Source organism: Seriola lalandi, unplaced genomic scaffold (genome assembly GCF_002814215.2).
Source record: "Seriola lalandi dorsalis isolate HSWRI2012SDOR001 ecotype SW California unplaced genomic scaffold, Sedor1 jcf7180002054478, whole genome shotgun sequence".
Taxonomy (NCBI): Eukaryota; Metazoa; Chordata; class Actinopteri; order Carangiformes; family Carangidae; genus Seriola; species Seriola lalandi.
The window spans coordinates 85,020-98,495 of NW_019525031.1; the positions used below are offsets into that span (position 1 = coordinate 85,020).

Consider the following 13,476-nt stretch of genomic DNA (forward strand, 5'->3'; position numbering starts at 1 on the left):
CGTATATAACAATCTGAATAAGTGTAGTACGAGTAACTGAAATACTCGAGTTAAGTTTTCGAGTTTGCTTTAGTCGCCATTATTTAGTTGGAACAACTTCATAAAAGGAAGTAAAAACACAACTAAACTTTAAGTCAACTTATAACTAATTTTCTTTAAGTTATATTTACTTATATTTTTCAAGGCAATCGGTTTCCTAGATCTTTTAAAGTAAAATCAACTTTTCACATTTTACAGTGAGTACTCTCCACCTCTGTCAAATACCAAATATTATCTGTATATGATTTAAATGTTGAGGACTGCAGCCTCCTCCACCAGGGGAGGAGGAAAACACGGCAGGAAAAATAAAGAAAACCATGAATTCCTGGCAGAGCAGAGGAATCGTCCTCTGAGCCTTCACGAGTCCTGGTCTGGAGACCGAGGTGAGGACAGGCCATTGTCCAACTCTGCTGCTGGTGAGGGTGAAACACAAGAGAAAACAATGGAGCTTTCCGCTTGTCATTAACTCAGCTCAGCTCTGTCCACAGCAGCTTCCTCTTAAAGTCGTACAGCTGTTATATAACAGAGGAAAGCCTGAGCCCAGCTGATCAGACACAAACAGACTGAGGTCCAGACTGAACCCTGAGACCTGCAGAGTCTGGATCCACATCAGATCACTGTCTCCACATCCACCTCATCCAGGTATTTCCACCCCACCTGTAACTGGGGGGGGGCGTTGCTAGCCAACATCTGGTCGCTGAAACCAGAACGATAGATCTATTCTCCATGAACCATGTTTTCATGGTGTTGAGACATTAGAGTAAAACTCTGCTGCTTGCAGATGATGTGGTTCTGATGGCTCGAGAACATCATCTCCAGAATACTGGACCAGGGGCGGAGCCAGACATTGTAAAGATTCGGGGCTAAGCTCAAACATAAGGGGCCCAAAATCAAACCATCACATGTTTTGCATCAAGCCTGAGGGCGCCGCTGGTCATCAGGTGACCTGGTATTCATACTACAGTCGGGGAATGTGTGCGTGGACGTGCTTCACACATGTGCTGCAGGAAGAAGAGCTTGTGTGTTTGTGGTATTCGTCTGAACAACATGAAGAAGTCGAACACAGCGGTCCATTAGCTCTGATGCTAACCTTGTAGCCTCCGCAGGTAAAGAGCCTGAATCAGCTTCCCTTGTTGTTTTATAAACTCTTGAACTGTTTCCTACATTTTGTCTCTAACAGAAGCTGAAGCTGAGACACTGAGTCGTGTGTGTGTGTGTGTGTGTGTGTGTGTGTGTGTGTGTGTGTGTGTTGTGTAACAGTGGATCTGTGGGCGGGGACGTTCACTTCTGCTATTTTTTATCTAGAAAGTAATAAAGTGGGTGTGGTGGGGTGGGGTGGGGGTTTATGGATCTGAACTAGGTGAGCAAACCCCCACCCACTCTTTCAACCACAGCCTCAGGTGAGTGTGCAGCTGAATCACTGCAGGAAGTGACCTCACTGGGGTGGGGTGGGGGTGGGGGGGCGACAGACACTGGACAGCTGCCAGTTTTAATTCACTTTGAAGTGATGTCACACTCACTCATCAGAATGATCCGGAGCCAGAACTCTAAATCAGCAGGTAACCATGGCAACAGTACCGATGATTCAGGCTCCGACTAACCTCCCCCTGGGTTAAAGTGACGACTTGGCAAAGACCCCCGCGTTATGTTCAGGGGTTTATTTCTGTCCTGAACTGATCTGAACCAGAACTGGGGGAGGGACGGGGGAGGGGCCAGGGAGGTCTTTAATGTGTGGGACTGTTTGTCTTTAGTGGAGGTGTGAACTCTGCTGAGTGTCATTCTAGTGGTTACTGTACATCAAGTACTAGTGTCTTTGTATTTACAGGCATCGCACTAGAAATCATCCGATCATGATCACAAGATTTAACTTTTTAATAAAATCGAAAAATGTCCATTTGAGTCTCTGTGTCTCTAGTCTGTCAGGTCAGATGTCAATTTGTCCAATACTTTGGTTTATACCTGCAGCACTGATGTTAGCAGGCTGATGTTAACGTTTATTTATTCCTACATGAAGGTCACATGACTTCCTGTGTTGGCGCTGACTGTAAACCATGAGGAGCAGAATCGAGACTGATCTGGAGCCTGTTTCCTCACACGGGCACGAGGTGTTTGGTTTGAATCTTTAAACTTGGTGACTTTATCGAGGAGAGGAAGTGATGTCACAGCTTACGTGTTGCACATCTGGTGAACCGGGCCCCTGGTCCACATTCAGAGGGGAATGGACTCTCAGGACGTCCCCGCATGACTTGGAACTTAAATGTAGCGCGAAGCATTGATACTGTTGCTATGGATACGTGGAGTTTATTATAGTTTGATAGTGGTCAAACTAAAGCAGGCGAGGCTCTGAACCCCAGTGAGGAATTTCTGTCCATGTGTTCGATGTGATGTGTAAAAGTCTCGACCACTGAGTCATTCAGCAGAGAGAGGGGGCAGAGAGGAGTGTGTGTGTGTGAGTGTGTGAGTGTGTGTGAGTGTGTGAGTGTGTGAGTGTGTGTGTGTGTGTGTGAGTCAGCTGGTATTTAAACACCACACCCTGCTCGGTGCGATCATAACGGAGCTGCTGCTGCTCGCTGCCTCTCTGCTGCTGCTGCTTCTCTGAAGGTAAGAACACAAGGGAACTGAAGCGACTCCTGTCTGTCTGGACACACACTCAGTTTCCCTTTAATGGAAGAACTCAGAGTTTAGTCTGTGAACTTCAGCACAACAACAGTACTTAAGTGTTTTTGTCTCTCGGTCTCGGTGAGTCTGTGTCTGTTGGAAGTTGGATTCTCTCTCAGCTGCTGATGTGAAAACATGCTGCTGGTCTCTGGGTGTGGCGGCTGAAGACCCTCTCTGCTCTCTGTAATTATCACTGTATCATGTTCCTGTCATTTACTGAGGGAGGATCACAGGAAGGTGATGGAGCTGGAGTTAATGACACTCTGCAGACAGAGGAACAGTCTGAGGGTTTCTTCTTCTTCTCCTCCTCTGGAGGTGCTCAGCATCATGAACATGTGGGGTCAGAATAAAAACTTACTGAAGGCTTTTATTTTGAAGCCTGTGGATGGAGCTGCAGGTGATTCACTGAGTTTTGTTTTTTTGTCAAAAATAATTGCCAGAAGAAGAGAGGAGGCTCCGAGCTCACACAACTGAAGTTAATGAAAGTCTCTCACAGCTGTCACTAACAACTTTATCAACTACTGAACGATGTAACAGCACAGGTCACTTTATATCCAGCCTGTGAAGGGAGATCGATTATATTTCTTTTATTTAGTATTTTGTAAACACTGCAGGTCAAAATAAAACAAAAAATAATTATAATAATAATTTAGATTATTTAATCAGATCATTTAAATGAGAACGACCAGAATTAGAATTAAAGTAAATATAACAGATTTATGTGAATTTATATGCGTGACAAACATTAGCCACAGGAGACAGTTTACTGCACAACAAAGTACTTTTACTGTGATATTGTAACTACAGGAAGTACTTTTACTGTAATTACATGAAGTACTTGTGATACTGTAATGACAGGAAGTACTTTTACTGTGATACTTTAACTACAGGAAGTACTTTTACTGTGATACTTTAACTACAGGAAGTACTTTTGTACTGATGTAGGTGAATATTTAAAATGGCGACTTTCCCCTTTAAATCCCAGCGGTTGTGATTCTGCCTGTTGAATCAGCCTCAGGTCTGTTTGTAGCAGCTGTTGCTAAGCGACGAAACGCTGACCCTCACATACTTCCTGTTAACATTAAGTAAGAAGACCAAGGGTCGAGACGACTCTAGAGAGTTTAACACACAACACAGCTTTCATTGAGTGATTACACTGAAGTGTGTGTGTGTGTGTGTGTGTGTGTGTGTGTGTGTGTGTGTGTGTGTGTGTGTGTGTATGTGTGTGTGTGTGTTACGTAACAGGCTCCACATTTCTTCAGATCTGTTTGCACCGAGATGTATTTTGCTTATCAGCAGACACACCCGCTGGCACGTCCCAGTCAATAAATCGAACACACCTCTGTGTCCAGCGGGAGGAGGAGGAGGAGGAGGAGGAGGAGGAGGAGCAGTCAGATGTGAAGTGTGTTTGTTCTGAGTCACTGAATCAAACTGACCTGAGTTCTCTGGTGTCGGGGGGTGGGGGGTCGACTGAAGAGAGGAAGTCAAAGACGTTCTACTGTCCACCACACACTCAGTCCTGCTGCCACTCACTGATCTGCTGAGCTGAAGGGGGGTCAGGGGTCAGGGGTCAGGGGTCAGGTCTGGAGTCCCCTACAGCAGCTAATAAAGACGTTACAGGGACACGAGCTTCAGAGGAGAAACAAGAATGAAACGTCTCATGTGGGACGAGGCAGTGAAGTGTCCTGATGTGTCCGTCAATCATCTGCTCACGTCCTCGTGTTTCATCACAATCACGTTTGTTTTTGACAGAATTTCACAAAGTTTCTTAAAACTTAAAGAATAAAATAATAAAAATAATAAACAAAAAAGCTGCATCACCTGATGGAAACGTAACTATGGTAACTGTTCCTGGTCAGAGACCCTCTACAACAGTGTGTTGTCTCTCTGCAGGTTGGTCGTCATGGCGATGGTGTCTGAGTTTCTGGGTCAGCTGACGCTGTCGTACGGAGGGGTGAGTCACCTGAAACACAGGAAGCTGGATTTTATATTTAACTGTCAAACTATCAGCCTCCTGTAACCAGTGGGCAATATTATATTATATTATATTATATTGTATAACATAACATACTTTAATATAAAATGAAATAATATAATATAATGTTGTGCAACTTTATTGTATTCTTACTTCACTCTACAGACAGTCACATCTCAGGTTAAAGGCTCTGTACACCTGTACAGGTGCTGATCACACCTGTGGTCAGGTGTGCAGTTGGTAGAGATTTACTGGGACCAAACTTTACTGTATGAACTAATACTGATAATAATTATTAATAATAATGACACACTGTTCACACTGTCCTGAGATCAGCTGTGAGCTGCAGGAGCTTTTAGCGTTTCTTCATAAAAAATAGATTTTACGTCCTGATATATGATCGGTTTGTAAAATGGAATTCATTATTGATTAAGCAACAAACATTATAACAGCTGACAACATTAAAATGCTGTTTATACTTTAATGCATCAAGAACAAATCAATAAATTAAAGTATAACACGGACAGGACTTTAGCTTGTAACAGATCATTCCACCTCTGACTTCCTGTTTCTGTCTCTGTTCTGGTTTTAATCTCCTTCAGATTAAAAGGCTGCACACACTGTATGTACATGTTTTCATATCTTTACTGCCTGAAGCTCTGTAGTGTTTTACAGCCTCTTAAAGCAGGTGAGGGTGTGGTCTGTTCAGAGACCTGATAACCTGAAGATCAATCATCAATGATTCACTCAGACACAGTGTGACCTGATGACCGGAGACACAGGTTATGTCACTGCAGTGATGTACAAACATCGGTTTCTCCATCAGTCCCTGTGGCTTTGATGTCTCCAGGTGTCTCCAGGTGTTTCCAGGTGTTTCCAGGTGTCTCTGGTCTCTCAGCAGACTGTGATTTAACACGTCTCTGTCCTCTGTAGGAGAAGGAGCCTAAATTCCCCACCGTGGTGCCGGTACGAGACTTCGACCCGGCCAAAGACGCTGCCAGGATCGAGACCGCCATCAAAACCAAAGGTGAGCGTGTCCAGTGACCCCCCCACCTACACCCCCACTCTGAGGCATGTGACTGTTCATTGCAGCACAGACAGTTTAAATAAAGTTCAAACCTGAGGCGTCAAACCACAGACACACAAACAGCTCATGACTTTAAAAAATGGACCTGCAGTGACGAGTCTCAGTGCTCGACCTGAACAGGTGAAACACACCTGACGCACACACACACACAGCTGGATGGAAAACACCTGACCCCCCCATGTTGAAAAAAAAACCAGCTGAATGTGGATCAAACTTCTCCTGCAGAGAAACAACAAACTGCCTCAAATCTCCTGGTCGCTGTAGAGTTAATGTGAGGAAGGTTCGGCCTCCTCGTCTCCTCATGCTTCACACGAACCAGAAAATATCTCCCATGTTTCCTACATGTGACCACACGTGTCACATGTTTCCACATGCTGCGACTTCTCACTAATGTGAGAACTGACAAAGTCTTTACATGAGTTTCACATGTAATCCTTCACACATGACACAGGAAAATGTTCCAAAACCACATTTTCATTTTAACATGTTTTCATATGTTAAATTTCATATGTGAAATTCATATGTTTTTCCGTAAGTGCATTCACGAAGTCTGTTTCACTTTGACTTTTGGCCTTTGAGCGCCACCTTCAGTCGTGTGTTTTGATGTGAGCTCTTGTTTGGGAACCAGACTTTCAGTTTCCATCCAGGAGAACAGTCCAGAGTCTGAGTTCATCCAGTTCCTCTGCCCATGTACGAGCTGTTTACTGACTGCAAACGGACTAAAGATGGAGAATTTCATCTGTAGAGTAGCTGCTGAGCAAGGCACAAGGCTCTCCTCTGTGTAACCGTGTGAGGGAATCGAACCTGTGAAGCAGATCGTGCAGGTCGGACTCCTCTGTTTGTGTTCGTATGCAGAGCCGAGCTGCAGGATTTCCAGCTGTGACTCAGCTTCCTGTGAGAGCTGCAGTAAAAGCAGGACGTCCCTCAGCGGCAGAAGATTTTCCATCTTTGGACGAGAGAGTTAAACAGATAAAACCAGAGTTCAGATTCATAATAGGTTTATAATATTTCTCTATAATATAATAAACAACCAGGAGCATCGAGTCCTGTCACTGAAGACAAGAGGACAGCGCTGGAGGGAGGACTCACAAGTACAAGCACCAAAAGAACCATGTAAAAGTCCCGGATTGAAAAAGTTACTTAAGGTTGTGTAAACGATCATCACTACCACTAGATGTCGCACTGGACCACAACTAACGCTTCATCAGCTACACCTCGCTCTCCCTTCACATTCAGCCGTAATGAAGCTCAGTGAAAGAGTCACTGAACACAACAAGAAGCTCAACTGAATAAAGTTTCCCTGTGAACACGAGAGCCAACGGAAACAATCCAGACACAACCATTAGCCCACGCTAGCTGACAGTTAGCCAGTAGCAATAACTACATTCATAAAGGTAACAGCAGGTTAGCTAACGTTAGCATGTCTACTGTAGCCGTCACTCATGAAAACAGACTGTAACATTATGAAGCATCAAGTTACTGACACATGAAGAAGAAGAACCAGTTCTGAATCCAGCTGGAACCTTTAGCAGCTCGTAGGGTTCTCCTCTCAGAAATTCAGCCTTGGATCCACTGGGACCGGCCACATGAGTGACAGTGATGGGGTCTGTATCGACACTGACGGAGCCTGTAATGACACTGATGGAGCAGGTAAAGACTTTAAAATCTTTATGGGTGTTTTGACGGTCCACCTGCCGACCAGGATCTGAGCCAGTAGTCCTCAGTCCAGTCCACCTGAGCTCTGGTCTCATCTCTGTCTGAGGCCTTTTTACATGAAAACATGGTTTCTTCTTCTTCTGCAAGGTCACTGTCACCTGAACGCTGCGTACTGCGCTGTGACATCACAGCTGTGGGGAACAGTTCAACAGACGGGACTCACATGCACTAACATGCACATGATACCAAAACAAAGACCACAGAAACTCAGATTACGTCACACACCGAGGGGGCGTGGCTTCGTTCTCTGCTCAGGATGCCATTACTCCAATATAGCTTTACATAGAGAACAGCTGTTTGCTGCTGTATTATTGTTCAAAATCTTGTTTGCAGAACCTCTAAGTAAGGACCTGTGAGCTCAGGTGTATCCTCTGGAAATCTGGGCTTTCAAACTACAATAAAATCTTAAAGGATGAGTGAAGTCATTCTGGACTTTAATGTTGTCCACTAGAACCAGACTGTGTTCTACTGTCAGTTAAAGTCTGAGATCTGTCTCTGAACACACCTGTTGTACCTGGTCTGAGATGAACTGGACTGACCTCTGACCTCCTGCAGGTGTGGACGAACAGACCATCATCGACATCCTGACCAGACGCAGCTACGAGCAGCGCAGAGAGATCGCCTTCGAGTACGAGCGAATCGCCAAGAAGGTGAAAGACGTTTCAGCTTTAATGAACGTGGAGAATAAACTGAGACACGATCAGCAGAAGATCCAGATAATCAGTTGTATTTTATATAAGTTCAGTTGATGTGTATAGATTATGAAACAAACACTTATTTTAAAGACAGAAAATGACATTTTTAAAGTGATTTTTTTTCATCCTTTAATCTAAACAGTGACTTCAGGGTCAAATTATCTTTTCTTTCTTTAAAAATACATTTAAAAACATATTTTAAATCTGTGTACGTTTTCAGGATCTGATCACGGCCCTGAAGGGGGCGCTGTCCGGCTCTCTGGAGTCTCTGATGCTGGGTCTGATGAAGAGCACCGTTCAGTACGACGCCTCCGAGCTCAAAACCTCCATGAAGGTCAGAGGTCACGCTTCAGCTGCGATGTGTCTGTCTGTTTTCCATCAGGCCCGTAGGTGGCGCTCTGCAGCGGCGCTGATTTAAACGTAACTGTAGACTGAACGTGTGACGGACTGGAGGTGGTTCATCTGACGATACGAAGCAGTGCTCAGGTCTGTAACCAGGACTCTTACCTGGGGGTGTGTCTGTGCGCAGGGTCTGGGGACAGACGAGGAGACGCTGATCGAGATCGTCTGCTCCAGGAGCAACGAGGAGCTGGTGGAGATCAAGAAGGTTTATAAAGACAGTAAGAAGCTTGTACAGAGTTTTAATAAAGAGTGTGACCCTTAAAGAACAAAGAGAAACAGGTTCAGGTCTAAGAGGAACTGGAGACAGAACCGGATTTGATCTGGTTCTGTTTGTTGGGTCTGATCAGCTGTGAAGCAACAAGCGTGTGTTAATGTGTGAAGCTAACAGGTGATTGATGATCTATTATTTGATCGTTCAGTGTTTAAGAAGGAGCTGGACAAAGACGTCGCAGGAGACACGTCAGGAGACTTCGCCAAACTGCTGCTGGCTCTGGTTCAGGTACAGCCAGGAAACACCCTGGGCTTTTATTGTGAAAAATCCATTTCTCCATCAACATGTTATTTTTTATGATTAATGTGAGAAAGATTTAAACTGAGCGAACACACGTGAAATAAAAAGGAAACTACTCTTCATCTTCATCTTCAGTGATGATCCTACATTTTTATTTTCAAACCTGTAGCTGCAGAATTTGCTGTAATTTCACAGCAACGCTTTTATTTGAGTAGATGGATATTAACATAGTTAATAAAAATATGTTGTTATTTCATAATATATAATGTTTGATAATAATTTTCTGATAAATATAAAAGCAGATTTTTTTCTTTAGAGGTTCTGACTCTTTTTGAAATGTGTGAGATTCTCAGATATTTTTAGGTCGAATTTAGCAAGAAAACATTTCTTAGATTTTTGAGTTCAAAGCACAAAAACAACAAGCTGCTGCTAAAAAATATTATTTTTCATACTGACATCAGTGACTTTGTTTCTCCACAGACGAAGAGAGATGAACCCTCCAACGTCGTCGACTATCAGATGATTGACGAGGACGCCAGAGTGAGTCACACCACCGTGTTTTACAGAACAGAAAGACGTGATTATTCACCTCAGTAATTAACAGTCTGTATTTAAAGACACAGCGTCCCTCTAATTCCTCTTGTGTCCTCGTGTGTGAACGTCTCAGTCTCTGTATGAAGCCGGAGTGAAGAAGAAGGGAACCGACGTGGCGACCTGGATCTCCATCATGTCTCAGAGGAGCGTCCCCCACCTGCAGAAAGGTGAACTACACCTGTAACACTGAAAACACACGAGTCACATGATGACCAGTCACCAGACCAGGACCTCAGACCCTGATCCATCTGGATCAGGGTCTCTGATCAGGTTCAACATGTTTATACGTTGAATGACAATCATTTTTTCAATGTTTTTTATCTTCGTTGCCAAAACTTGTTTTATCTTTAATGTTATTTTTTTTAACGTTTAATACCAATATCTTTTTACATTTAGCGCCAAAGTTTTCTATGTCACACAGGTGTGTTTTTGGATTTTTAACATTCAATATCAACGTTTTTTACATTCAAATGCCACTGCAACAACTACAGTACGGTTCAGTTTAGATCAATCAAACCAAATCTAATCAATCTTTGTTTAATCTCATTTTAATTAAAAGGTAAAAGTGAATGTAAATCCTAAAGACACTGATCTGGTCCAGATGCAAACAGCTGCACCAGTGTTGAAGTGGCGTTGAGGTGTAGTACCTCTGACGGCCACTAGATGCTGCTGCAGGAGAGTGTGAATGAGAAGAGCAGCAGCTTCGCCTCAGCTCTGTTTGACTCATCATCCTGTTCAACGTGTTTTCATGTCTCTCAGTGTTCGACAGATACAAGAGCTACAGTCCCTACGACATGAAGGAGAGCATCAGGAAGGAGGTGAAGGGAGATCTGGAGAAGTCCTTCCTCACTCTGGGTACGTCCGACAAACTCCTCATCAGCACCAGACACCAGCTCGTTAAAGGACTATTTAAATACCATTAATGATTACCATATAATCATCATTAATGATTACCATATAATCATTAATATTCACTGAAACTCTCCAGGTGAACAAAGAAAGGCTCTGACTGTTTGTCTGATACAAACTTCAGTGAGCAGCTGTTTGAGGAAATGACTTCAGAGACTTTTTAAAGATGGCGTAGTGGTCTAAGCAGGCGCCCCATATGTAGAGGCTACAGTCCGCAGTAGGAACCAATGAGCTCAGAGCTGAGACAGACGGAGGAGGGAAGGTGTTCAGAGACGGACTAATGAAATAGTGTAAAGCTCTGTCCTCTCTTCACAGTGGAGTGCTTTGAAAACAGGCAGCTGTACTTCGCCAACAGACTCAGTGACGCCATGAAGGTACGTTTTCTACCAGGGACAATAATATCACACTCACCAGGTGAGTACCTGAGATGATCCTCCCTGAGCTCGTCCTCCATGTTTGTCCTCTGCAGAGTAAAGGGGCGAAGGAGAAGGTGGTGACCAGGATCATGGTGTCTCGCTGTGAAGTCGACCTGATGAAGATCAGAAAAGAGTTCAAGAAGCAGCACAAGAGGTCGCTGTACCAGACCATCGCTGTGAGTACCACACTGTGGTGCGCTGTAATGTCCAACACGAGCAAACGCCAGTGAACACAGCACAGACAAGTCCAGGTCGTTTCACTGAGACTGAAAAACCGAATGAATAAAAACTAAAATGTTATTTGTAATCAGCTGTTTCAGTGAGTCTGAAGACATTTTAAAATAAAACAAGAAAAAAAAAAATTTGATCGTTAAACTGAGACCAGAATTAAAATTAAAGTAAAAAATAATTGATTTAATTGTGTTTATATTTGTTAGAGTAACAGTTTACTATTGACTACAGGAAGTTGTTCTTATTGTTGTTGTTTATGTGTTTTCAGGAGCACACTAAAGGAGACTACCAGAATGCTCTGCTCAGTCTGTGTGCAGGAGACGACTGAGACCTCAGCTCTGTCTGGACTCAGTTTCCCAGAAGGCCGCTGGGTTTGAGATGTCAGCTGACTGCACATCTTCTTACAGTATTTGAGCCGGTTGTGTTTCCACAGTAAACAGAACATGTGGCCTCCTTCTCTCTGAGCCGCTTCTGTGTCTGAAATAAAAACTCCTCACCTGTCAGTGTGTTTGTTGTTTGATGGAGCGGCCACTAGAGGGCAGCAGACACACACACACACACACACACACACACACACACACACACACACACACACACACACTCACACTGTTCACTGTGGAGACAGTAAAGACGACGTCTCCGCACATGCAGAAGATTTACAAGAGTCACAGTGAAATGACAGATTCAGAGGTTTATCATGGAAAGAGATCAACATGGCCGCTGTGACATCATCACTTTCAATTAAAGTCAAACCAGATTTAATCAGATTATATCACAGATTAAATCTACATGTGATCTTTTATAAGTAAAGTGAGTAAAACCAGCTCTGAACACAGAAGATAAAATCTATTCAGGTGTAAATGAACTGTGACCTCATGTCTGTGATCACATGATTCAACAGAAACATATTTAGAGACGTCCAGGAAAAGGCAGAAAAAATAAAAATGTAGTTAAAGTAAAAAAATAACAGGAAAATATCTGGTGAGGCAACACAAACAGACTGATGACGGGATTAAAGTTTGAGAGGGAGAAAATAAAAAATAGATAAACTGAACGACATTGTGACGTTTGGAGGATGTTTAACGGACGACACGACGAGGATCTCAGTATTTCCTACATCAGATTAGATGTACGTTTCCTGACGTGACAACTTCCATCCAACGTGTTTCCCTCTGCAGGACGCGTGACTGATTTAATCTGTTAGTTCTGAGTCTGAAATCTGAACCTGAAAATCAGCCGTCAGGTAAACAGCCAAGTATGAAGTGTGATAATCCTGGTCCATCATGTTTAACAGTAACAACAACATCAATACTCAAGTGAACACCTGGACACAGGTGAGCAGACGGCTGTGCTGTTCAGTATCTGGGATCGTCCACTTCTGTCTGGTTCTGCTGACGTTGAGATGATTCAGGGAAATGAAAGAGGAGAAACTTCTGTAAAGTTTCTGTAATTTACATTTATTGTTTTTTTTACGAGGATAAAAGATGAAATGAAAGAAGTGGAAGTGATGATGAAATGAAAGTCTCTCTCTCCTGAGGACGGATCAGTGTTTGTTGGATCAAAGTCGGTATTTGATGTGAAAATATTGGTTATTAATGACTCCCCAGCAGAGCCACATAGACACATATTTGTGGTGTGTGTTTGTGTTTGTGTAATCTCACATTAATTCATGTTTGATAATTGAAGCCAGAGTCAGATGAAAAGATTCCTCCGCCGCTGCTGCAGGTTGTTTTTCCTTTAATCGTTCGTAGGTTTTGGATTGTTTGTTTGCTGCTAATTTTTTAATTAAAGATGCTAATTTTACCTCCAGCAAGAGGCGCTCATTTGCATCTGTGCTGCAGAAAAAACAGTTTCTGCTGCTCAGACCGAGACAGAAGCAGCTGCTGCTCTCAGAGAAACAGCTGCAAACAGACGCTGACCACGAGCGGCGTGCACGAGTCCGCGAGGGTCGACGTGACGTACACCTCTTCATCAGACGGTTTACCTGAGGGTCTCCTGCAGACACTGACCAACCCACCAATTAGTTATGTGACCACTTCACTCCACTGGAGCTGAGGCTGAAGAAAAAATGTAAAGATGTAAAGAAACAAAACAAGTAGAGCAGCTAATTAACCCACAAAATAAGGCTGAACGACGCACACCGAGGCAGCCATCTTGTTATGATCTACTGAGCATGTGCGGAGTATAACCATATAAAAACTCCAGGTGTGGTGTCTGAGCGCGAGTATACCTGAGGCCTCAGA

The 13,476-nt window shown here is 43.5% G+C and overlaps 1 protein-coding gene across 1 annotated transcript; it reads left to right on the plus strand.

Annotated features, from left to right (window-relative positions):
• The first annotated feature begins 2,488 nt into the window (after nucleotides 1–2,488).
• On the plus strand, nucleotides 2,489–11,736 carry LOC111659432 (annexin A2-A). Its single transcript, XM_023412408.2, has 13 exons — nucleotides 2,489–2,640; nucleotides 4,591–4,651; nucleotides 5,606–5,699; nucleotides 8,031–8,125; nucleotides 8,391–8,504; nucleotides 8,700–8,790; nucleotides 8,992–9,071; nucleotides 9,564–9,623; nucleotides 9,751–9,844; nucleotides 10,437–10,532; nucleotides 10,902–10,960; nucleotides 11,056–11,178; nucleotides 11,502–11,736. The coding sequence occupies exons 2-13, from the start codon at nucleotides 4,601–4,603 to the stop codon at nucleotides 11,559–11,561; spliced, it is 1,017 nt and encodes a 338-aa protein (XP_023268176.1). The 5' UTR covers nucleotides 2,489–2,640; nucleotides 4,591–4,600; the 3' UTR covers nucleotides 11,562–11,736.
• The last annotated feature ends 1,740 nt before the right edge of the window (nucleotides 11,737–13,476 follow it).

What these genes read in the sequence shown, in the direction of transcription:
- LOC111659432 (XM_023412408.2), top strand. Translation starts at nt 4,601, where the DNA reads ATGGCGATGGTGTCTGAGTTTCTGGGTCAGCTGACGCTGTCGTACGGA. An exon ending in GACCGCCATCAAAACCAAAG is followed by an intron (nt 5,700 to 8,030) that starts GTGAGCGTGTCC and finishes GACCTCCTGCAG; the next exon opens with GTGTGGACGAACAGACCATC. An exon ending in ACGAGCGAATCGCCAAGAAG is followed by an intron (nt 8,126 to 8,390) that starts GTGAAAGACGTT and finishes GTACGTTTTCAG; the next exon opens with GATCTGATCACGGCCCTGAA.